General features: G+C 39.2%; 2 protein-coding genes across 2 annotated transcripts in view; one reads left to right on the top strand and one right to left on the bottom strand.

Annotated features, from left to right (window-relative positions):
- The window catches only part of ZNF277 (zinc finger protein 277), a 162,985-nt gene extending 154,452 nt beyond the window's left edge, over positions 1-8,533 (bottom strand). Inside the window, exon 1 of the mRNA XM_044679041.1 lies at positions 8,452-8,533. Within this exon, the coding sequence (XP_044534976.1) occupies positions 8,452-8,533 (82 nt within the window). The remainder of the gene's footprint in view (positions 1-8,451) is intronic.
- A 375-nt stretch (positions 8,534-8,908) lies between these two features.
- DOCK4 (dedicator of cytokinesis 4) overlaps positions 8,909-26,207 on the top strand; it is a 541,177-nt gene continuing 523,878 nt past the window's right edge. The window contains exon 1 of the mRNA XM_044677327.1: positions 8,909-9,272. Coding sequence (XP_044533262.1) covers positions 9,236-9,272 — 37 coding nt within the window. The 5' untranslated portion in view covers positions 8,909-9,235. The remainder of the gene's footprint in view (positions 9,273-26,207) is intronic.

Consider the following 26,207-nt stretch of genomic DNA (forward strand, 5'->3'; position numbering starts at 1 on the left):
CTCTCTCTCTCTCTCTCTCTCTCTCTCTCTCTCTCTCTCTCTCTCTCTCTCTCTCTCTCTCTCTCTCTCTCTTTTCAGATTCTGAGGTGAGCTTTTTCTCCTCTGTGCCACACTGAATCATATAACTTAGAGCTGAATCCTTATTGCTATACATTACAGAATTAAATTTGTCTCCATCCTAGCAGCTAAATATACTTTACGACACCCATTATACAAGTATCACAGGCAACACAAATATGTCTTGTCCCTTTAGGTAGATTGTAAACTCCTCGTGGACAGGGCTCATGACTTCTCATTTCTTTTGGGTCCTCTACATTAAATATAACACTGGGAATTCAGCAGATACTGGTTGACTGATTTAAATTCATCCTTTGTGTTATCTCATGCATTTAAGCCTAAGAGCTTAAGTTGAAAGGATTTATCAAGCATGTGTGCCAAGCACTGGGCTGTGGGCTGGGATCTGGGGATACAAAGAAAGAAAAACCATTCTCTGCTCTCAAGGATCTCACAGAAGAGATGTTTGAACCTCGGTGGGCCAGTCAACTTTGCTGTTTCATGGCAACAGAGTAGCCCTCATGAGCAAGTTTTCAAATGTATCCCCTCATTCCAAGTGGATCAGATAAGAGTGTATGAATGAATGGGGGTGATGGAGTGGGTGAACTCATCAGCCAAATCTATCATCACTCCTGTAGGGGGGAAAAAATCTGAGTCCATGACCTGCCGATTATGGCTTGGTGGTATCATCTTCATCTACAAAGGAGAGGAAGCAGCCTGTATTCTGAGCCTCAAGTACTCATTCATTTCAGGCCAGCTTGGTTTACAGTGTCTGATATAGTATCTGCAGCATAAAATAACCCATCATTTTGTGGTAAGAGTCTAAATGCATAACTAAGCACAGACACTTATGGACTCTACCAGCAGAAGTGAGAGTTTGTTCATTTTGTAATTTTCTGCTCATTCTTAGATGCCTGCTGGATTACACTTAGAAGGAAGCTTGCTAAATCTTCTTTTGAGATGTCACCAGATTTTGCCCAAACTGTATGAACTAAGTGGCTCTCTCGCCTTCTTACTCAGTTACTTAGCATAAAAAGGGAGCTTTTTATCTAAAAAAAAAAAAAAAATTAACACCCCACCTCCCCCCAGAATATCATAAGAAGTTCAACACAGTTCGTTTACTGAGAAATACAGCAGAAACCCATGCTTACAGTGACCATTTCTGCACAAAGAAAAACTAAAGGACAACACTGGCCATAATAACTGGTAAATTTCTGAGGTTCTGATGATGGACTCACAGTGTGGGCAAATTAGGGCTAATAGCTCAACATGAACTTATAGCCAGAACCATCTTGACCAAAGGTCAATCACCTTTGGCATAGAAGTAGACCATAATCTCCCACTTAACTGGATTCACATATGTGGATTACATCTCTAAAATTAGATCTTGGACACAGACAGGTAGGGAAAGGAAAGAGAGGTGACCACAGGAGAACCGAATTAAAGTAAAAAGACTGATCTGAGGGGTAGGGAAGTGCCAAAGACAAACTTCATCTAATTCTCAGTTCTGCTTAGGGTTGGCCCTACCCTACCCATGCTACTTAAAATAGCCGAGAATTTCACATTTGGGAAAATTTTCCTATCTTCTTACCACCCTGAATATCCTTCCATCCTTGGGAACCCGTAAATATCCACCCACTCACCCTCCTCTGACTGGTGAGTTTTCTGAGAACTTACATTTTGAGAAAATGTCTCGGCTAGCCTTTAGCCTTGCACCTTCATGGCCCTCACTTCTTTGACCTTCCTCAGTTACCTTCAATGTGCTGTCTTCTCCCCTTCAAATGTGAGCTCCTCAAGGGTAAAGACAGTGTTTTTTTCCCCTCTGTATTTGTTTTCCCAGTGTTTAGCACAATGTCTAGCTCACAAGTATAGCCTTCAGTCCTTCCAGTTGTTTCAGATTCTTCATAACCCATTTGGGGTGTTTTTTTGGCAGATACTAGAGTAGTTTGCCATTTCCTTCACCAGCTTATTTTACAGATGAGGAAACTGAGGCAAACAGGACTAAGTGGCTTTTCCAGGGTCACACTAGAAAGAATCTGAGGTTAGATTTGAACCCACTAAGACAATTTGTTCTTGATCTGAAAATACAAGTAGCAGATAGTAAATGCTTGTTGACTAAGAAGTGGTCAGCTTTTCTATAAGTAAGTTTTTTTTGGGGGGGGGTTTAGAATAAAATTGTTAGAAATTTGGTAATTAATGTTTTGAGTCAAAGTCTATCCAAATGCCATTAGTTATTTAAGTACCAAAAGCTATATTTATACTATATATACATATACTATATTATTCTCTCATATATTATAGTATTTTCTCATATATATTATTCTCTCTCTCTAACTCTCAAATATATTATACTATTTTCTCTCCTATATACTATATTATTCTCTATATATATACTTTTCTCTCTCATATATACTATTCTTTCACATATATAATGTATATATGTATATATAAATATATATACTATTCTCAGTGTGTTTGTGACTCTCTGCAAAGGTATTCTTTCAGTCTGGCTCCAGTATTTTAAGTAGAAGAGGAAAGTATGCTGCTTTTTGTCTTTCATTCCCATCTCACACCAAATATTGCACTAGCAGCTTCATTCACCGCCTTTCATCTCACCACGTCTTCCCTGGATGTCCTTTGGCAGGCAGGTACTTTGCCACATTGTACTCATTCATCTGAGCTTCTTGGCGACCCAGCAGTAAGTGATGGACATCAGGAGAAAGAATTTGGGGAAGACAACTTTTGGAGCCCATTGATATTTTCTCTTTCAGTCTGGAAATTTTAGGAAATACTAGTAACAGAAATCATAATGACCATCACATTCCCAACCTTTCCCAGGGTTACCTTACAGAACCAAGAAATTCAGGTGGCTGGACACATTTTTTAAGAAGGGAAATCTGATTTCCATTTTTGCTGCCTCCCCCTAGTTCCTCGAAGCAGAGAAGCATTAAAGGTATATATTTGGCTTCATTCAGTTCTACAACACATATCTTGCTGATAGCTGTTGCTCCACAAATAGTTAGAAAAACATAACTATAGCTATCCAAGTCTCAGCCCATCTGGATAACAGCCCCAGAGATGATGACACAGGGAATACAAGGGCAAGTGAACCGGGATGTTACCACAGACTGCATACTGGAAAGATCTCCTTTTAAAATATTCTTTTACAAGGCTAATTCACTGAGGTAGAGACAAGTTCTACTTTCCTTAAAATTTATCTCCATTTAACTAAAATACCAAAATATGGGATTCATATTCTCTCTCCCTAGTTAATCTACCAACTTGTTTTGCCTCGTACATGCTTACAATCTTGTTTTTCTGGTTTTCTTGAAAAGCTTGCCTTCTGCAGGTCTGAGGAAGAAGGTGGCAAGACAAGTCTAGATGTTATTAATTGACACTGCTGGTGTTGTAACGCCTTTAGGAGGCTTTCTGAAGACTGGGACATTTTCTTTCCTGACAATGTCAGCATGGTTCTATGTTTTCTAAGAGACAGACTAAGGTGACTTTCTTCCTACATGTCAGCCAGATAAGAATCATAATAATATACGGTACTTATAATGTTCTTACTCTGGAGACTTCTAATCTTTTTTGGGCTCCATGGCCTTATTCCCATGAGATGGATAAGGAAAGCAAGTGGTGTTTTCCTGTAATTGCAAAAGGAGAAACTGAGGCAAAAATGAAGATTAAATCAGAGTTGCTTGGTAGTAAAGCTCGTACTAGTAATCACGTCTCTTCCTTCCCTTACAATCTAGTGCTCCAAGCTGGATTTCAAGGGGGCATCATGATTTCTTAGATGTTGTCCATAAGAACAGGGAGGGGATACTGAGGAGCTGCTATGACCTCACCACAAAATGTTAGAGTCAGCAAAGACATCAGAGATCATTCCTCTAACCCCCTTATTTCATAGATGAAGAAACCTGTACTCTGAGAAGGAAATGGACTTGCCAGGAACACATAGCTAGCATGTAAGTGAGAAAAGCTGGACTAGAAGATAAGTCTTCTGACTTCAATCAATCAACATGTAGTTATAAATAGCTTGCTATGTGTCAGGCACCGTGCTAGGAGCTGAGGGAGCAACTATAAAACCGAGGGAGCTTCTGCCCTTCTCAAGTCCTACCAGTACCATTTCCATTACCCAACAAAGTGCTGAATTGGGATCAGAAAATATCTGTCTGAGTCACTAGCTGTGTGACCTTGGGCAAGTCAATCTTGCTAAGCTTGTTTCTTCATTTCCAAAATGGGAAGAGCAACACCTGCCTAAGAAGGCTGTTGCAAGATTGGTTAGGAATGAACCTTTGCAAAGCTTCAAGGGCTATATAAGTGTCAGCCAGCACATCATTATGACCTAGGGCATCTTCCTTGACCTCTCCATCATAAGAACGATCACCATATCTTTGTGGCACCTTGTCACAGCTTTACAGCGGCTCTTTCATGTATCCTGATTATTAATATGTCTGTGTGTCCTGGGTTCACTAAGCTCCTTGAGAGCAAGGCAAGGTGAGGCAGTGAGGTGGCACAGTGGATAGGACACCAGGCTTGGATTCAAGTCTAACCTCACATACTTCCTAGTTGTGGACCTTGGCCCTTCTGTCTTAGAGTTGTTACCAGGAAAGAAGGTAGAAGTTTAAAAAAAAAAAAAGAGAGAGAGAGAGCAAGTATATATGGAATTTAGATCTTGGAAATTATTTAGTACAGTTCCAGTACCTAACTTGGGCAGATAGGTGGCTCAGTGGTTAGAATTCTGGGTCTGGAGTCAGGAAGACCTGGGTTCAAATGTGAACTCAGACACTAGCTGTGTGACCCTGGGCAAGTGTATGATCCTTTTCCCCTCAGTTTCCTCATCTGTAAAATGGTCTGGAGAAGGAATTGGCAAACCTTTTTAGTATCTTTGTCAAGAAAATCCCTAAATGAGGTCACAAAGAGTTGGGCAAAACTGAAAATGACTCAAGGTAAAAAGCATCCAACATGGGGAGGCATGTGCAGAACTAAACTTTATTGCACAAATTCTCCCTGAAAGAATAGATGGTCATGTGAAAAATTTCTGGGATTGTGGTAGTCTCCATTCCAGAGTTTCTCAGACAGGAGACTTCATTAGACTTTTCAAAGGACTGGAGAGAACTTAGAGAGAACTACCTTACCATACTGCCAGAACCTGTCCTAGGCGTTAGGAGCCAATGTAGGGGAAGAACTCAGAAAGCTGGGGTCCTGTCCTGCAAAGGAGCTGGGGAGAAGCACCTGGTGCCCTGTGCTTTGTGCAATGAATACTCAGGTATGGCTGGAAGCTGGGGGAAGGTGCAAAAAGTCCGGTGGCACTCATCTGCTGTTTTTGCTAGCCTTCCTCAGTGTTTGCTCGGTTTTGTCTGACTCTTGAGCTGAACTTCTGGTAGAAGCTCCTGTTGTTGTATCTGACCATTTATGACTGCTTTGGAATTTTCTTGGGTCACCATCTTCTTCTCCAGCTCATTTTACAGATGAGGAACTGAGGCCAACAGGGTCTTGCTCAGGGTCACACAGCTAGTGTCCGAGGACAGATTTGAACTCAAGTCTTCCTGATTCTACACCCAGCAGTCCTTGCCTGGTACACTGTAGATGCTTAATAAATGTTTACTGACTAAGTTACCCAAGGTCATTTAAGTTAGTAAGAGGTAGAGCCAAAACTCCACCCAGGTTTTCTAAGGCCAAAATTCAGAATTCTTTCCATTATGGCATGCTATCTTTAGAATTTGAAGGTACCCCTTAAAGGAGGTGGTTTGGGATCAAGTTAATAGAAGTACTAAAATATGCAGCAGACAATAAACACCATGCAAGATTTATTAGCCTGGGTTTTCACTGATGAAAAATAGAAATGTACTTGATAAAATGCTCCTTTAAATTTTATAGCGATTTAGAGTTTTGAAGTGTACTATGAAGAAATTTATGTAATATGAATGAGTTACTAAAAGGGAGTGTGGAGTAGAATGCTAAATGTGTGGCTTTCATGATGTCAACTACTATAAATACATTAAATTTATGCAGTAATAAGGTTTGTGCTATGTTTTACACACTTTTGACCCCACGATAGTCTTTAAGATGCTGATTATTATTCCCATTTTATAGATGAAGAAACTGTGGCAAAGAGGTTAAGTGACCAGTTAAGGTCACAGAATGAATGCCTTTCAGGTCTTCCTGATTCCAAGTCCAGCATTCTATCCACTCCTGGGCTCTTCTAAATAACATCCCTTCCTTCCACTCTCAGAGAAGCAACTGGGTTGGCCTCATCCACAATGGCATTTCCTGGAATTCTGTAAACTATCTTCTGGGAATGGTTTGAAGTCCATCTTTTTGTAGCCCTACATTAGAACTTGTGGCCTTTGATACTGATTTCAGGAATTTCCAAAGCTGGACTACTACTGGCTTTAACAAACACACACACACACACACACACACACACACACACACACACACACACACACACACAAACACACAACCCCTGATTTAAGAGTAACCGAGAGCTGGCTTTCTAGTAAACTTTTTCCTTCTGTTCATTTATATATTAAGAACCTCTTACAGAACAAATGTGAAAGTTTAAGTATCATTTTCTCTTCAACAGTCAGCTTGTTGTCAATTCCAAATGTGACTTCTCTGGGTCCTAAATAGCCTTCTTTGGATGCCAGCAAGCTGGAGAACTTTAATTATATGTTAGCCTTAAATGAGAGTTCGGTCAAGCCCTCGGTCCACCAAAATGAATACCAAATAGCTCAATAATTAAGTGTCTAGGATTTGGAAGAAGATAAATATTTGACTCAGCAGTCTAGTAGAAGATACATGGCATTGCCAAAGGTAGTTTTAAAAAATAATTTCAGGGTTAGGGAATTTTGATAATAGAAGTGGTTGGTAATAGCACTTTAACTTGGTGGTGATGAGATGAGCTAACTCAATTTTTGACCACAAAGTTATTAACTGTGAAAGCAAAAAAATCCAGCAGAGATGCAACAAAACTGAGCCAGAGCAAAAATAACTTTCTTCCCCCCCTTAAATGGCAACTTTCAAGGTATTATTACAGTTTTCTGCATTCTTTGCCCTGAGGCCCTCTGTATCTTTTTGTCCAGAGGAAAGGAAGAAGAATGCAGGATGCAGGAAAGCAATCTTGGGACTTCTAACAGAGGGCTAAAAAGTTGTTCCTGGCCAGGAGTTAGGAAAAAATCGAATTCAAATTCAGTCTCAGACATTTTCTAGCTGTGTGACCCTGGGTAAGTCACTCAACTAACCCATTTGCTTTAGTTTCTTCATCTGTACAATGAGCTGCAGAAGGAAATGGCAAACCATTCCAGTATCTCTCCCAAAAAAATCCCCCAAAGGGATTAGGAAGAGTTGGATACAACTGAAAACGACTAAACAAAATTTGCGTAATCTTGGGCAAATGATTTAACTTTTTTGTTTGTTTCTTGACCAGTAAAACAAGGTAGCCAGATTAAAAGTTTCTTCCTTATAATTCTATACTGATGGTCCCTGAAAAGACTCAATCAGAGAGCTCTTCCCCCAAAATTAAGTTTCTCATCCAGAGGGCTCCTTCCTCAAAGTTGAGTTTCTCTTTACTGACATGATACGCAAGTCCTCCAGGGACTCGAAAGCACCAAAACACAACACAGAAGGTTGTCACTGCAAAGTCCTAAACCCTCTGAATCGCTTCTGAAGCTAAGGATGCAAGTTTTCAGTTCCTCTTCCTTTTCTTTAAGGACTCGGATCTCTGAGAAGACTCCCAGCAGGGATATTCTATTTTCAAGGGTCCTTGTGCAGAGAATCCAGAGAGCTCATCAGATAGACACAAACTTCCCTCACTGAGCAAGAAATTTGCAAGAGATCATTACACAAACGTCCAGGAACGAACATTTCATACTTGGAAGACGCAAGACGAAAACAAAACAAGTTTTTTAATGCCAAACAAAGCACAAAGAAACTAGTCAAGGCTGATGGAGGTGGAGGTGGAGAGACTTGCTAATATCCAATGTCAAAAATACAAAAGCCCCAACCTCAATCCTAACCAACTCAAAGTAACTGAATGGGCTAGAGGTGCAGGATGGGCGCTACTTGAAAACCGGAAGGGAAGAGCCTAGAGAGGGTTCCCTAACAGCTCGGGGAGGGGAGGTGGCATTTCCTCCTCCTTTCTCCACCCACTCATAGGCAAACAGCTGCCAAATATGCGTCTCCGCCTCCAGCCCTCCCTCGGTTCACAGCGCCATTCCCAGGACACACGTGGCTGTAGAGAGATCAGGCTTTACGGCTATGGCAAGCTCTTTCTGGAAGTCAGTTTCACTTTAGGGCTGGGGTTGCAGTAGAGACAACTGGAATTTAAGGCAGAAAAGACAACTAAGGCCATTGGCTTCAAGGGCTGTGCCGCAAGGCCGCTACCGAACTCACCTGTATTACTGAATTTGCTGCCGCTGCTGCTGCCAACACCATCTTCTCCAGTTTCAGCCCCCTCAGTCCCCGAAGAAGCCATTCCTCTGGGGATCTGAGAGGACGACTGAGGGGGGGGGGTGTCTATTCTAATAAGAACCCAGGAACTAGTTTACATCTCACCCCACCCCACCCCAACTTCAGCCTTCCCTCCACTCTGAGATGTAGCCACAAACAGATCTGATTCAATTGCACTGAACCAGGAAAGTGGGAGGGACCTCCATAAGCCCCTCCTCAATCGCGAGAGAGCCCCGTCTCTTCGCTGGAGTAAAGCAGAGAACTACAATCCCCATCATACATCTGGGAGCGCAGAGGAGGGGAGAGGCAAGAGTGGGGTGGAGGAAGGAGGTGGGGGCGGTGCGCCCGAGAGTGCCCCGGCGTGTTCGCTTAGTTCAGTGAATCAGAACAATGCCTGCGCGTCTGAATCCCCGGGAGCGCATCTGAGGAAGCTGCGAAGAGGGACAGCAGCGGCAGCAGCTTTAGCCGCGGCAGCAGCCCCAGCTTCAGCAGCCTTAGCCGCCTAAGCATCAGTCAGCAGCAACATCTTCCGCGCGGTGTCAGCGCTTGGTCAGACTCCAGTTCTGACCCTTCTCGCTCTAGCTCAAGGACTGAGAGCGCGGAGCTGCTCTAGTCCTATTGCTTGCTGCTACTGCTGTTACTCTGGCTTCTGGTTTATTGTTTTGAGCTCCTGATAGGAGGTGTGGGAAGAAAAAAAAGAGAGATAGAGAGGAATCTGCCTTTAGCCATGTGGATACCTACAGAACATGAGAAATACGGCGTAGGTGAGTCTTCCTCCGGGCGAACTTTTATTCTGTCTCCTGTGCTTGCAATTTTCCTTTCTCCTCTTTTCTGCTCTTGTAATTTGCCCCCTATATTTAGAGGAGGCTGGAAATGGATAGTTATGGTATAATGTAGCCCCCTTTTTTTGCTTCCTTATTTAGCCCCAGTACGATGCTATGCAGATCTCAAATCGGGGAGAGAGACACTCATCCCCGCCCCCCAACTCGCTGGATTGGGGGCTCGCGCCCGCCCCAGCAAAACCCCACGCACCCTCCCCCTCCTTTTACCACCCTCCCCTTCCCGATCCGCTGGCTAGCTATCAGCGGGTTGATGCAAAGGGAACAGATCCCCCAGTTCTGCGGTGCTTACTCTCATCTCCGTCTTTGGAGTTTGGAAGAGGAGATGGGTGCATGTGTGTGTCAAGTTGGAAGAGAAAGGGTGAGCCCCTTTCCTAGACCTCTCCTTCTCCGTCCTCCCCCCCACCCCAAACCCCAGGACCCGAAACGACAATCAGCTGCAGTGATTTCCCGGGAGGACGGTTGGGGACAGAGAGAGGAAGGGGAGAAAAAAAACCCGAAACCAACAAAACCAGAAGGGGAAGACAAGCCCTTCCTTCTGGCTCGCATCTACATCCCCAGAGTGCAAAATGTGCAATAATCTACAAAGGAGCAATTCTGACAGGAGACTGAGACCGCTCTATTTCCTTCCCTAACGCCCTTCTCTCCACCCCCACCCCCCATTTTTTTGTATTGAGTGTTTTTAGGGGTGGCAGAGTTTCTCTGTGAATTTCAGTTAAATTGTTCCTTTTCCTTGTCATTTGAAAAGGAACGAGGACTTGGGTTATGTACTTCTGGCTACTGCGTCCGGTCCGATCCTGGGGTTCATTGCGGGGAGCAGGGAGTGGGATGGTTTTTTTTTGGTGAGGTGAGAAACAGCTGGAAAGTGCATTTTCAATTCTGGGGATTGCGCTGGGGATAGCAGAGGGTCCGATCGAGGCAGGAGGGTACGTTTTAAGGAAGGACCTGTCTGACTTTGGCGTTTTGAGGAAAAGGAAAACAGTGTAACACTCTCTCCTCTGTGCAAAGGTGAACAACAAAGGACATTAATGTTGACTGATGAACACTGGATTCTCCCTTCCTTTCCCTCCTCCCATTTAATACGGACTAGAGTTCCCGTTCTTGTTTGAATTAAGCTGGGTTCTTTTCTCTTCCCCTCTCCCCCACCCCCTAACCCCCTTTTTTTGGGTTTTAAGGGTTTGTTTGGGCTTTTTCTTCTTCTTCTTCTTCTTTTTTTTAAAGAAATGAGGCTTGCAGTGAAGGTCCCTGAAATAAAAATGGGCCAACAAGGACCTTGAAGGGCTCACTGAGATCAGAAACTCTATAGAATTTTTCTATTATTCCCTTATTTCTTATCTGCCATCTCCTGCCGCTAGGCAGTGCTTTTGAAAAGGGCAGATCTCCGAGGATGTGGATACTGTGGAAAATCTGTTTTCTTCCCCACTCATTCCTTTCCTGCAATTAACAAAGATCAAAGTGTTGTTTGTGGGAGTCATTTTCACTGGGGTTCCTCTCTTCCCCCCAATTTTGCCTGAGGGAAGAACCTTGGAGCCTTCTGAACTGACTTTGTGAAGTGATTAAACAAAGTCATCTCATCTTTTGCTTGACCTATTAAAAGCCTTCATTCTGCATTCTGCTGTGTTGAGTGGTTAGCAAGACAATAGTTTCTTCAAGATGTGTTTTGAGTGTGCTTGACTGTCATTCCTTTCTGCTTTCTCCTTTTCCTTTGTCACTTTTATATTTTTCCATGTTTAAGTAAAAGCCTAAAGAGTTTGTCTTTGTTTCTGATAGTGAGGAAAAGGGATATCATCTCAGTATCATCTTGTTGCACTGGGTTTAACAATTAGTGCAAGAAGCCAAGACCCATTCAGGGCAACCCTGTCCCATTTGGAGTTGATCCCAGATGTTGCTTTCTTCCAAGTGTTAAATTATAGAGATTATTGATGGGATTCATTTTCTTTATTTCTTTATGTGCCATGTCACAGCTGGGTTGCTAGTATTGATTAGCTCTCCTACTCTCCTTTCTTTTACAGCTATGGGTAGGGTCTTATAAACCATTCTGGGGTTTCCTGGAGTGGCAAACAGGATATTATCAGTCAAGTATTTCAAACTGCAGGAAACTACTCAGATTTGTGTGATGATAGTTGGGATTTGGGGGTTACTTATATGAGTGGAGAAAGGTGGCAGAGGAAAGGGGAGAGTGAAAAGATGTGTTCCTTGCCAGAATTATTGCTTCCCTTTGTCATTTATACTGCAAACCTTTGAGGGCTAATATTTTTAAAATTATTTTTCAAGCATTTGGCTTGTGGTTGCTTAGTTGTTCACCATCCATCTGTTAGGATTTTTTGGAGTGTGGAGAAAAATTTGCTAGGATACTCAAGCATGCAGAGTTTCTTTCTTCACCATGGAGAGGACTATTTGTGGCTCTTAGTGCTTCAAGGCTTCTCCTCCTCTTCCCTTTTACCCTTGATAAACGGGTATGTTTTCAGTAGTTCTTATGAACCCCAAGGAAGAAGAATAGTTTTAGTTAGCAGAGTTTTGTAATTCTTGGTCTAGTTGTCATTCAGTTTCACTGCTAATTGAAATAAATCAATCTTTTAAAATCCACTGAGTTCAGTCCTTGATAGCTGTGGAAATCTAACACTTCTGTGGGACTTTTTTTTATTTTTAATCCCTAGAAATTCATGTGTGTCTACATAGAAAATATTTATGCCTTCTTATATATCCCTGCTAACATTTCACAAATGTAATTCATATTTTCAGTATTGTTTGGTAATAGTGTATTTGCATGTGTATAAGTAGATATATTTCAAAATGGATTGGGAATGTAAATTCTCTTACCTGGGCAATAGAACATCCTACCACATTTAAGTAATGAACCACCTTTATGTAAAAATAGTCCAAGTTTTGTCATAAATTTGAATTCTTTAAAATTGGAAAAATATGAAAGATAGGAATCAGGCTACATATTTGAGTATAATATGAATCTACCTTTTGGGTTCAATTTTTAAAAATTATTCATGATGGCAAATCAGTTATATTTTTTAAGCTAAGCAGTTCTGGTTAGCTCCATCAGTTAGCAGAGTGGGAAAGAGCATGGGACTGACATCAGAAACCAGACTTGCCTCTCTGAATTTTCCATTAACTAGCTTTGTGACTTTTAGACACAACTTAGTAACTTTGCCAGACCTCAGTTTCTTCACCAAAAAGGGGGGGGGGAATCAGACTACCTGATAAGTAACATTCCTATAAACTGTAGCTTTATAGTTCTGAAGCTACCAATCATATGGACCTCTTAGAGAGAAAGGTATCTCCATTTTGCATAGCTTGCTGTGTGGTATATAATTTTCCTGTGGCTTGCCAAAAATGATTTTTAAACAAGATGAAGAGCTAAGCAAAAGCCACCTGGTTTCTTGGAGGGACTGCTAGGAACCAGGTGGCAGTTGTTCACTTTCATGGTCTGTCTGATCCTTTCCAAGAGGAGTTCCTCTGATGGTGAGTAAAGCATACTGACTACCCCCCATTCCCACCCCCCAAAATGTTTTCTGATTTCCTGTGGACTGAATAATTTTACAGTAATAAAGAGGTCACCTTCCTTTTCTGTGTAAGTGGGGATTGCCCACAGAAATCATTCAGAGCTTCGAAGGCGGGACTGATTCAAGATTCATTCATCAGGCAGTTGCCTGGTGCCTCCAGTGAAAAGACATCCTGGTATACACTACAGAAAAAAGGCCTGGACTGCAAATGAAGAGACTTGAGTTTGAATAAGGCTTTGCCATTAAACTGGCTCTGAGCTCTAGGGAAACTTTTTTTGATCTTTCTGAGATTCAATTTCTCCACCTGCAAAATGGGATTAATAAAACTGGGTAAACCTATCTCACAGTGTTGATGTCAGGCACAAATGAGATAATAGATAAAAATACTTTATAATACTAAAGCAATATATACAAAATGACCTGTTTTTTGGAGTCTGATATCCCCATGTAGCTTAGTGTTTGTTTTTTTCCTGTTCTATGACCATAGACAGGACTTCTAATCTTTGTCAGTTATCTGTTTCATCAGTGTTCACTCTTGAAAGGGCAAGAGAATCTGGATGAATCAGTGCAAATCCATTAATATAACAGGTAAGACAACAAATGTGCCAAATCGATGAGTTAATAGTATAATCTTGTACATAAAGGATCTGTTCAGTACTATTTCTATTCCAGTACCACTGCTGAAATCAACATTAATATTACTGTTCATTTATTTAGCAAACATTTATTAGGTTAGTCTAGGGATAGATACAAAGAAAGGTAAAAGACAATTCCTGTCCTCAAGAAGCTCAGAATTTACTGGGGGTGGGTGGGGGGGTGGGACAACATGTGAACAACTATGCACAAACAAGCTATATGTAGGAGAAATTGGAAATAATCAGCAGAGGGAAGTCACTAAAATTACTTACTCTATAGTTTTCTTGGCATTGGGGGAGATAAATGTCTGAATTGGATGGGGCATCTGCCCTTCAGGAGTTTGTAATCATACTTGGTCATCAAAAATGCCTGCTTATATTTTCCAGGGAGAGGAAAGTAGTTTATAGTGGAAAGAGCAGAAGACCTAAAGTCAGAAGACAAATTTGAACAGTGCTACTTAGGAGATTTGTGATCTTGGACAAGTTACTTATCTTCTGTGAAGTACAGTTTTCCCAACTGTAAAAAAAGATCAGAGGGTGGGAGTAGGGTGTGATGATGAGGACTCCCCAAGCTGACTTTACAGGGTTGTTGAAGTAAAAATACTCTTATAAATTCTTAAACACTATATAAATGCAAGTTGTCATTTTCTAGAGGTGCTTTGGCTGAATTTGCCTGTTTTTTTTCTTTTTAAGACCCCTTTTATTGTAACAGAGAACTAATGCCTGCCTATTTATAAGGGTTATTTTAGAGTTGTGTTTTCTTTAAAAAGAAAATGTAATTGTATTCTTGTTGAGGAGAAAATAATAAGGGGGACATTATTTTTCTTTTAGCTTTGCTTATTGCCCATTACAAATGCATTTTAAAGGTTTAAAAAAACATTTTGTGATTTCATGACTATTTTGTGGTATCCAAATAATGTGTGACTGTAATGCCATGAAAGTAGCAGTTAGAAGGATTCCAACACTGGCAGAATAGTTTAGAACTTTTTCTCAAGTTGTAGGGGAAGCAATGATTTCTGTTTATGGGGAAAATCTTGCTGATTGGTTTGAAGACTATAGGATGATGACTGATGCATTTGGTTTAGTATGTTGTGTGCTTTGGGATTATGCTATTGATTTCCTTTTTTTTCAGCACCTCCCCAAGAGACAATTCTTTCAAAAGGACCAAGTTATGGTTACTTTTCAAACAATAGATCAATACTTGTGCTTTCCTTTACTACTTTGTTGGAGAATGATGTTTGAAGTATAAGAATTCTGGATCATTATAATCATTTAACTTAAGTTGTTGTTAACAGTTTTAATACTAAATAATAGTGACTGAGGATCATCATGATGATAAAAGCTTAGATTTGTTTGACCCTTGCAATTTAAATCTATTTCATTTCTATCTTTTTGGATTTTTTTTAAAAAAACCCTTACCTTCTGTCTTAAAATTAATATTAAATAGCCATTCTAAAGCGGAAGAGTGGTCAGGACCAGGCAATTGGGGTTAAGTGACTTGCCCTGGGTCACACAGCTAGGCAGTACCTGGTCAGGTCTGAACCTAGGACCTCTTGTCTCTAGGCCCGACTCTCAATCTGCTGAGCCACCTATTTGACCCTTGTATTTATTGTTGTTTTGATCATCACTACAACTTGATGAAATAGGAAGGGGGCAGGCATGATTATCCCTACTTTAGAGCAAAGAAACTGCTTATAGAAGTTTTGATTTGTTTAAAGTTAAAGGGACAGAATCAGAGTCTTATAGGAGATTTCCTATCAGGATCCTAGAATACATGTACTCTACTCGCCCATTCATTGATTCATTCACCAGCAACTATGTGTGCAACACACTATGCTTAGTCCTGGGAGATCCACAAAAATGAATACCGGGGCCCTTCCCACCTAGTGTGATATAGAAATAACTTAAGTTGTGAGGTCAAAGAGATCCAACTCTAGAACTTACCAACTGTCCGACTATAGACAAATTCTTTAACCTAACTAAGTCTCAGTTTACTCATCTGCAACAACAACAAAACATGGATCATATTCCCTAGTTCACAGATTTGTTACAAAAAAGGTATATTCCAAACAATGAAGTTGAATACATGAGTTCTGAAACTAGTAGGGAGAGTGAGACATAGGTCTAAGTAAATATGTATGTGTAAGTAAAAGAAATGCTATTTGATAGGAAAGTAAATTGCCTAAAAATCAAACAATTTTAACTATTAGAAGAGATAAGGCATTTGCCTCCCCAGCTTCTTCCATAGATGCTTGGCATAAGAATTAACATGTTTGTTGATTAATTGTTGTACATATAAAATGAGAGGCAGCACAACATGGTGGCATGGATGATTTGGGGTCAGAAGGCCTGGATTAGAAACCTCTGTGACCATGGGCATTGCAGTGGGCATTGGTTTCTTTATCTGTAAAAGAAAGGTTGGTCTAAGATGACCTCTAAGGTTTATGTTGACTCTAAATTCATGAATCAAAACTGATGATTGATCATAAGTGAGAGATTAACGAGGTGATATGAATTAATTAATCAAAAAGCATTTATTAAGCAATCACCACTTCCCAGATGCTGTGCTAGATGCTGAAGATATAAGTGTCTGTTTTTTGTATCTTTTTGTGTCACTAATACTTAGCACCATGCCTGACAGTTGGTAGGCATTTAATAAATGTTTATTGACTTACTGGCAAATACAATGAATGAAGCTATTCTCATTCACAACTTATTTCCATTCTAAAGCAAATTTGTTAGGAGAAGTTGGGACTAAAGTAGTTAGGAAGGCAACAAAGCCACTAGAAAGTAATAAGCATAGGATGTCTGTCCTTTGAAATTTTTTTGTCTTAAAGCTATTTCCTGTAGACCTTATGACTGATTGAACAAGTTATTAGAGACAAGGACTACCATTATTTTTCATCTTCAGCTCTTGCATAATACCTTGCTTATAGAAGATACTTAATAAATATTTGTTAGATTGAATTAAGAATTTTAAAGATATAAATTTGTGAACTACTTGTTTATGGTTAGATGATTCTTCATCCCTTTTCACCTGAAAAACTAAAATTATTTCAAATATTCCTCTGTCACCATAAAAAATAGAAAGAAAAAGTAAATTTAGCAGTATAAATTTAGGACATTTCAAGCTATTATTTTTTGAGTTTAATTTCTATAAAAGAAATGATTGAGGGAAGATTCTTGGAGGAGGTGACATGAAAGCAGAGCTTGAAAGGATGGATAAGATTTTAAGAATTTCAGTGAATTTGCCTCTTCTATAACTCTTCTAAGAAACAGTCATCTTTTCTCTCCTGCCATCACCCCTGGAGATGTTTAAATTCTGTTAGACACAATTACAGTTAATTTAAGTCAATTTTATTTCTATAAATGGAGGAGCAATGTAGTATATTGGATAGACTGCAAGTTATTGGAAACAGTGATCCTACCTGAGTTAAAATACTACCTGCCACAACCTGGAAGATCCTGGGCAAGCCCATTAACCTTTTAGTGCCTCAGAGATTTCTGTAAGATTTATCTACTAACTTAGATATTTATTGTCATCTTCATGGGTGCGGGATATCAAGTCATAGATACTTGACATGCTGACATATATCCTAAGGAGCCATTTCATTCAGAGATGAAATGACCCGCATATATACTTAATGTCAGTACTCATTGTTACAAATAATATTAGTAGAAAATGGTTAAAAATGTTTAGTAGTAACATATTATCTGCCTTCATAGAACCATTAGTTGATTGTATTATCTGAATCATATTAATGAGAAAACTCTCCACATGGTAGATTTTATAAATATAGAGAATAAATTACTAGATCAAAGTTTTGACAGGCATACAACAGTATTCTGTGCTCTTACACTTTCCACTATACTACAGAGCCTTCTAAAAATAGACTTGGACTGGATTTGAGAAAAAAAAAAGGATGTTAACTCTTAAACATGGGACAAATATATTACTTCATTTAAGCTGTTGTAACTTTTAAGAAAGGTACCTTTCTAATTTCCTGCATCTCCCCTTTCTTGGGTTTAAAAAAAAAAAGTAATGCAATAACTACATATTGATCACCTACTCGTAGACTTTGTTTCCCAGAGCAGAAAGCTCTTACTTACCTTAAGAAAAGAAGGCACAATATATTTAACTGGGATGCTTTATCAATTGTGGGACTCCAAAGGAGGACATGCCACTTGGCATCAACTCCTCCATTTGACCAAGTTTGTTGATCGTAATTAAAAGGAACAAGACCGCTTATGTGACTTGTTTTCTAAAGAAGCTGGAGTGGTAAGCTCAATTGTCCTGACTACAGCACAGGGCTATTGTGAGGATCAAATGAGGATAAAGTTTGTGAAAGAGTTCTTGTAAAATGTTCAAGCAGGGGTCAGATGACCACTTGTTGGGATGTTGCTTGAAGGGGATTCAAGCTTCAAGTTACAGTTGGATTCCCCTTGAAATTCTGTATTTGTTGATCCTATGATTGTAATCCTGATGAGGCTAAGATCATAGATTCTATCCTTATATAGATCAGTTAGTCATACAAAAGAAAAATTCTGCTTTTTACCAGTCTTCAGTCATAAGGAAGACCAAGTGACTATCACCACAGAAAAGAGTTACTATTACCAGAAAATTAATTAATTCAAAATGAATGTTCACTAAGTATCAGTAGTGTTGCCTTTGCATACAAAGGATGACAAGTACATTATTCATTCATTTACTGAATTGGATGATCAAATAGGTAGATGAAATATACTCAGATTTATTTTTGATGTGTCAATTTATCCCCTCCTTTATTAGTTGGGTGATTGGTTGTTGGCCCAATTTATATAGGCTTAGGTTTTTGTTGTTGTTGTCATTTGTTTGTTTGTTTTACATATAGACAGTAGCCAAAAGAGGCTTTTCCCAACTGTAGAGTAGCTATCACTTTACTGATATAGATTCTGGAGGATTATAAGATTAAGTATATAATAATTAGCAATCACATAACACTTTAAGATTTGCAAAAATTTACTGAGGTGATCTCATCCTCACAATCTTGAGAAGTAGGTGCCATTATTATCATCCCAGTTTTACAGATGAGGAAATCGAGTTCAGCAGTAGTTAAAAACCTTGCCCAGACTCTCTTAGTTAGTAAATGTGGGGACTGAATTTGAACTCAGGCCTTTCTAATTCTAAGTGCAGCAATCTCTTCACTGTGCCACCTACCTGCTGTTGACTCTCACTAAGAATAGAAACTAAGTTCTATCATCACTCTTTGTAAAATTGGTCATATATAAACTTTTATTATTTTTTCTTAACAGTAAAATTTTCTTTCTCACCAGTGTAGTATTTGACTAAGGTGCTACTTATTTCTATTTCTGTGACAGTTTTCATCCAAACAGATATTTTATGCCATATTGCACCTGTTTTTGAGGCTTCCAAATAGTATGTTGAACAACAGAATGCATAAATAACATTTTAGCAAACAGGATCCCTCCCTCCAACAGCTTATGTATGTATAATAAAGCAATAGGATTATGAGATTCTAGATCAAAAATTGCAAGGGATTTCAGAGGCCAGCTGACCTAGAGGGAGGTTTAAATTACTCATTCACGGTCTCTCAGGTACTACGTATCAGAGGCAAGATTAGAACTTGGGGCTTCTGACTCCAGAGCCAAGTTAATTTTAGGAAAATATTCTTAGGTACTTGAATACTGGAGTAAATATGTATATAATTGCCAACAAGTCACCTGTTTATACAAACATTTATTTAGTACTGTAATGTTCATAAAGCATTTTCCTCATTTGCATGATATAGGAGAAAGTGTGCTGTAATTTGGAGTCTAAGAGGATGGGATTTTTAATATGGCCTCTGATGAGATGAAGTGAGGCTGCTGAGTTTTAAAGTCCTTTCTAGCTCATAATCCATATTATTAGTAACAGCTGACTTTTGCATTGTGCTTTTCATAAGTTAATTCATTTGATCTTTACAAAGACCAAGTGAGGTAGTTATTATTATTTTTTATCATTCTCATTTTACAAATGGGAAAACTGAGGCTGAGAACTGTTAAGTGACTTGCCCAGTATCACACATTTAGTTTCTTCAGACAGGATTTGAATTCAAGTCATGTTAGCTACTTTGCCAGAGTAGCTTCTTAGGTCCTAGGGTGGGTGGAGCAAATATACCTTCAAGTTACATGTGAGGCAACTGAGGCATAGTTAAAAGTTATGGCCAGAACTGGCATTTGAACCTAGCACCCCAGAATCCAAATTTAGTGCTCTTTCTACCACACATAGTATGCTGTGTTTTGACTCCCTATTAGAGATGACTTTTCAGTGCTGAAAAATATATTTTTTATCGTGATAAAGCATTTTGAATCTAAAAATGAAGCTATCTCCTGCAGAGGCAGAGGGTATTTCTTTTGGATGAAAGTATTGACCAGGAGGAGTTGGACCTAGAGCATCCGACTTCAGTTTGCCATTCAATTCTATAAAGTTCCCTGTTCCAGAGTTATAAATTTAAACCAATTTTCCTCTCTAAAACAGTTTGCTTGCATGTGATACTGCTACCACCTAACACCTTCTCACACCCATTATTATAGTCACTTTGGACCTGAGTCTTCACACCGATTTTTTTAGATTCACATTGGGGGAAAAAAGAACATTCATCTCTTGCTTAAGCTATGAAACAAATTGACATTTAATAAGAATTCATCACCCTCTAGGAAGCACACAGGAGTTTCAGCTCAAGAATTAATGTGCATGTTCTATTACTGTACACACACATATATACACACTCCCTCTTTCTGTCTCTGTCTCTCTGTCTCTGTCTCTCTCTCAGTTTCAGACACTTTCACCAGATTCTGGTTTGCTGTTGTGAGGGCTCAAATGAAATAAGCTCACAGCTTTTGGGTGCTTGTTAAGTAAATAGTACAGTTTTAATGTAAGCTGCTTTCTACATTCTTAATTTCACTGTCTGCTTTATTTCTCACCTTCTTCCACGCACCAATGCCCACATACCCGTCAGTGATACAAATGTTTAACTGTGCCTCAGTTTCCTCCTATGTAAAATGAAGAGAATATTTGCACCACCCACCTTACAGATTTATATGACCTAAGTAACTAGCTGGTAGAGTAGCTAACATGATAGATTTGGAGTCATTAAGATTTTTTTTAATGGTTTTGTTGCATGTGTCCTTAACTGAAGAATGATTCTAGTGGACTACACTTCTTTTCACACTTTCCTCATTATTTCCTTATTTGGGACCTATAGAAGCAGGGAACATTCCAAGTGTTTGAAGTGATTTTTTCTCCCTGGGATGCTGCTGTGAAAGATGGTGAAACTGTGGGTTGCTTCTAGATAGTCAACAGGTCCTGTTAGAGTATACAAAGAATGTTGATTGATGGTCAGAGAAATCCAATGACAAAATTATGATGAGGGTTCTAGCAAGGTTTTGGGTATCTCTTCTTATGACCTTTGCTTATGTCCTGGCTGCCAGGGAGGGTGGGCATGGACATAAATAATTGGCATTATTAGAGGATCTACCTCCTGGGTCAGAACTCTCTCCTAAATTTTGTATCCCTGAGGACATCTGGGTGACTCTGAGAGCCTGGCCTAGAGATGAAAGGTCCTGGGTTCAAATTTCATCCCAGGCACTTTCTAGCTATAAGCCCCAATTGCCTAGCTCTTATACTCTTTTGTTTTAGAACCAATACAATATTGAATATTTTAAGACAGAAAGTAGGGGTTAAAAATGTTTGTTTTTTTTCTTTTCTGTTCCTATTGGGTATCAGAGATGTGACAGTAGTAGCAAAAAAACAGAATGGAACTGAGCTGGTATTGAAGAACTCTGCTGCTCTGAGTGGACTACTGAGTTCATTCATCTAACAAAACATTTATTATATATATACACTGCATAATTGAGGGGGGGGGCTGGGTGGAGATGAAGATAAATAAAACCTAATTCTTACCTTCAAGTAGTTTAAGATCTACTAGAGATAAGCTGACCACAGAGATAAGTAGAACACAAAATAAAAGTAATAAGAAGGATATAAAAATATAATGAGATCAGATAATGTTTGGCTGGGAGAAAACTTCAGAAAGGAAGCAAGGGTGCTGGAGACAACTTGAACCACCCTTGTTAAATTTTCTTTATGAGCATTTATTCCTCAGTTAATGGGGAAATGCCACAAATCAGGTGACATTTGAGTTGAGTCTAAAAGAAAAGTTAGCACGTTAAGAGGAGGAAGTAGGAAAGAAAGAGAATTCTGGTCCTAGGGAACAGTCCTGTCTTTGGGAGAGAAAGAGGAGAGAAAAGTCATGTTCTTCACATTAGTTTAGTCCTTCCAAGATTTAAACAACAGATTGACATCAAATACTTAACAAAAACCTGAAATAATCAACACAAAGTTGCTGGACTAAATATTTGGCATTGTGCCGGACTCCAAGAAACATAACATGGGTTTCTATACTTGTTCTTAAGGTATTATATGGCATACTTGCTTGTTGCAGAGAGATTTGTTTGGTGTTCAGGACAAGGCAGGGACATTTTCTTTTCAGTACTTTAAAGTGGAGGTTTTGACTTGAGGACGTGTCTTGATGATGATGTGTCTTACTAAAATTCTACAGTTTAGATGTGTGCCTGAGGAAATAGTTTACTGATGGAGTGTCTCATATCCTGACCAACTCAGAGTCCTCTGTAAAAGAATAGAATATTTTTGGCGGGGGACAATTTCCCCACCCTGATTGAGGCAGACAACTGCTAAGAATGACTAGTCTTCAAGTACAATAGAAACACCTGAGTTAAGCTGTAATTTAAATAGCTGGAAATCATTTTTCTTTTTTCTCTTCCTTCCTGGAAGGATTTCCACTGCAGTCTTGGCTAATCTTATGCTTAATGTATAATACTTGGCCTTGTTTGTTTGTTTAATGTTTTCTAAGACTAGGCAAAGGGAATAAAATAGATGGAGTTTCGTTCCTCATTCTGCTTCAAGAAATTCTTGGAGGGGTGAGTATGAGTCAATGCTAAATGTTTATAGAGAACCAAGAATTGGCTAGGGAAAGTGTTTTCTTTCTTCTGTCTTTTTTTTTAAACTTGGGGAGAAAAGGTTGTGAAACTGTGGGTTGCTTATAGATAGTCAAAAGGTCCTGTTAAAGTATTCATAGAACATTGATTGATTGTCAGAGAAATCTAATCTTTCTCTCCCTTCACCATGCTGCACCTCATCCCATATCCAACTATTTAGCATAAGGAAGGCCCAGAGATAGAAGAAGACAAGTTCAAAAGTGGAGATTACTATGCCAGTTTGGTAGCAGCTCACCACTTCCTCAGTTCTATACTTAGCACCTTCCAAAATCTGTTTACAGCTTGTCATTCTGTCTTTATTCTGCAATGCCACTTTTATATGCTGTAAATTCTATTTAAACGAGACTGCTTACTGATTATTGCTCAGACTCTACATTCCATTGACTATCTCCATGTCTTCACACATATTCATATAAGCATCTCATGCTTGGAATATATTCCCCCTTTTTATTTTTTTATGAAACTTTTTACTTTTTTCCAGATTACAAGTCAATACAATTTTTAATATTTGCTTTCTGATATTTTACAATCCATGTTATCTTCCTCTCTCCTATTTCTTCTCCCTCCCCAAGATGGCAGAGAATATTATAAAAGTTGCATCGTGTTATTATACAATACATATTTCCATGTTCATCATGTTGTGAAAAAAGACACATATTACTTATACTAGACAAAAATTAATGGAAGAAATAAATTGATATGCTTCAATCTGCATTCAGACTCCATCAGTTTCTTTCATCTCAGTGGATAGCTTTTTTCAACATGAGTCCTTTGGAGTTGCTCTGGATCCTTGCTTAGCTGATAATAGTTGCCATTTACAATTGATCATTCTACTTTAATGCTTATATGTACAATGTTCTCCTGGTTCTGCTCATTTTGCTTTGCATCAGTTCATATAAGTTTAGGGTTTTTCATGAACATCTTGTTCACCATTTCTGAATATACTCCCTTTCCATCTCCACCTCTTTGAATGTTGTCTTTCCTTCAAGGAATGAGCTCTGGTGCTTTTATAGATTCTATTCCTTCCTCCCAGTTACATCTCATTCCTCCCTCCACTGCCCCTGTGTTTGTTTTTTGTAATTTTCAGTAGATTGGAAACTTCTTGAGGGCAACAACTATTAAATTTTTTTTTAAACCCTTTGTACTTTGGTGTATTGTCTCGTAGGTAGAAGATTGGTAAGGGTGGGCAATGGGGGTCAAGTGACTTGCCCAGGGTCACACAGCTGGGAAGTGGCTGAGGCCGGGTTTGAACCTAGGACCTCCTGTCTCTAGGCCTGACTCTAACTCCACTGAGCTATCCAGCTGCCCCCTATTAAATTTTTATTGTTCAAGCTCCTCAGTAAATGCTTATTGAATTGAATTACACTAAAAAAGGACTAAAATGGGAGTTTGCTTGAACAGAGCATTAGTAAGGTGGGAATATCAAAGAATTAAGGAAAGCTTCTTAAATGGAGGAAAAGCATTTTGAAATGATGGACCATTATTAAAAAACTAAATAAGAAGGAAAGTGAGGCCAAAACTGGGCTGATGAACTGAGTAAATATAAAGGAATTGATGGACTGAAAGACATAGTGCAGATATGGATTAAACAGTCGTTTCTGTGTCTTGACTTCTAAATCTTTAGCTCTATTCTTTCTCCAGTTCTATATTACTAGCATGTAGCCATCTCCAACCAGATAACCTATATGCATTTCAAACTCAACATTTCCAAAATCATAACCACTTATCTCCATCCCATCCTCAAATAGCCTATCTCTCCTCCTAACTTCCCAATTTCTGTTGAAATATGCCATCATCCTTCTAGTCACCCAACATGATTGCCCTCGAGCCATCCTCAATTTTCATTTTTCTTCTCTATCCTTCAAATCTAGTCATTTGCTAAGTCTTGAGGATTCTATCTGTACAACCTCTCTTTCATCCTTCCACAGTTTTGTTCACATAACCACCAGCCTAGTTGAGACCCTTGTCATCTTTTACCTGACCATCACATTAGCATCATCACTGGGCTTCCTGATTCAGTTTTTGGATCTTTTCAATCTGTTTCCTATATAGCTGCCAAATCCTAAAAGCACACAGATCTGACCTTGTCATTTCCCTGTTTACGTTTATATTCAGTGACTCCCTGTTACTCTAGTATAAAATCTGAATTTCTCCACTGAGCATTTCAAATCCTTTACAATATGATTCAAGTCTACCAGTTCAGACTTCATATTGCTTCCCTATAATGTCTGTTTTATAACTATTATGGCCTATTTCCTATTCCTTGAACTTGGCAATCCCTTCCTCTTAACCTAGAATATACTCCCTCCTCACTTTTGCATTTTAGAACTAGCTGCTTTCAAGGCTCTTCAGCCATGTACCATTTCCTGTAAGTCCTTTCTTGGTCATTGATCTTAATTGTGAATGTTCTGTCCCTCTTGAAATTATGTTGCATTTACTCTTTTGTCTACAAGTTTTATTCCTTTGAGAGAATATAAGTTCCCTGAAGGCAGGAATATTTTCATTTTTTCTGTCTCCAGAACATAGCAGAATGCTTTGAATTTGCTTAGTAGAAGCTTAATAAATGTTTCTTGAAGAACTGAATTGAATCAAAAGAATAGGTTTGGGCGGAGTAAGGGTGTAGGAGGAGTGAGTGGAAGGACTGGTTTTTGCCAACTCTTTGTGACCCTTTTGGAGTTTTTTGGCAAAGGTACTAGACTGGTTTACCATTCTCATTTCTAGTTCATTTTCTAGGTGAAGAAACTGAGGCAAATAAGGTTAAGTGACAGGCCGAGGGTCATATAGCTAGTGTCTGAGGATGGATTTGAATTCAGGTATGCCTGGATCCAGGCTTGGTGCTCTATCTGTTGTATCACCTGGTTGCCCAGAAGGACTCATTAGAGATGGGGAATTTCAGGGTCTTGGCATCACAGGTTGGGAGTGGTGCAGTTTTTAGCAGTGGTGAGATAAAAGATGTGGTTAAACCAGTGGTCTGAATGACTTAAATAAAGTGGAGATGGGAGATCATAGGATATAGTTATAGTGACTTCTTCAAGCTAGTATGGCATTTATACTTTGTGGTCATTCAATATAATGATTTGTTCATGGAAAAAATACATGAGTTTTATTTTGATGCTGTGCTATTTCTGGAAAGGCTTTGGGACAGGGTTAATGAGATCCTATAAATCATCTATTTTTATTTCAAGCCTTATAGGTGAATAGGTATATGAACTTAGGTTACTTTCAGTGGACCTCCACGGTCCCCATACAACTTTCTCTTTACTTCTTTTGATTTTATTTCTGTTGGAGGCATCATTAGTGACTGGACCTAGAGTCCAGATGGCCCAAGTTCAAATCACAACTTTGTATCATCTTTCCTCTCCTGTCAGTCACTTCTCATGTCCAGTCACAGCCACCACGTCTTGTCAGTTGTACTTTGGCAATGTTCCTTGGTCATTTCCATTGCCACCAGCCTAGTTTGGGTTCTTTTGCTACAGATTGCAATAGACCTCTTCCTAGGATCTCCTTAATCATCTTTACCTTTTTATCTCAAATCCATCCTTCATATAAAAGAATAACTTTTTTTAGGCATTGCCTTGTCATACCCCTCCTTTGCTCTATAAATTTTAGTGGTTCCATATTGACACCTGATCAAAGTTCAAATTCCCTTGACT

This window comes from Gracilinanus agilis, chromosome 5 (assembly GCF_016433145.1).
Source record: "Gracilinanus agilis isolate LMUSP501 chromosome 5, AgileGrace, whole genome shotgun sequence".
Taxonomy (NCBI): domain Eukaryota; kingdom Metazoa; phylum Chordata; class Mammalia; order Didelphimorphia; family Didelphidae; genus Gracilinanus; species Gracilinanus agilis.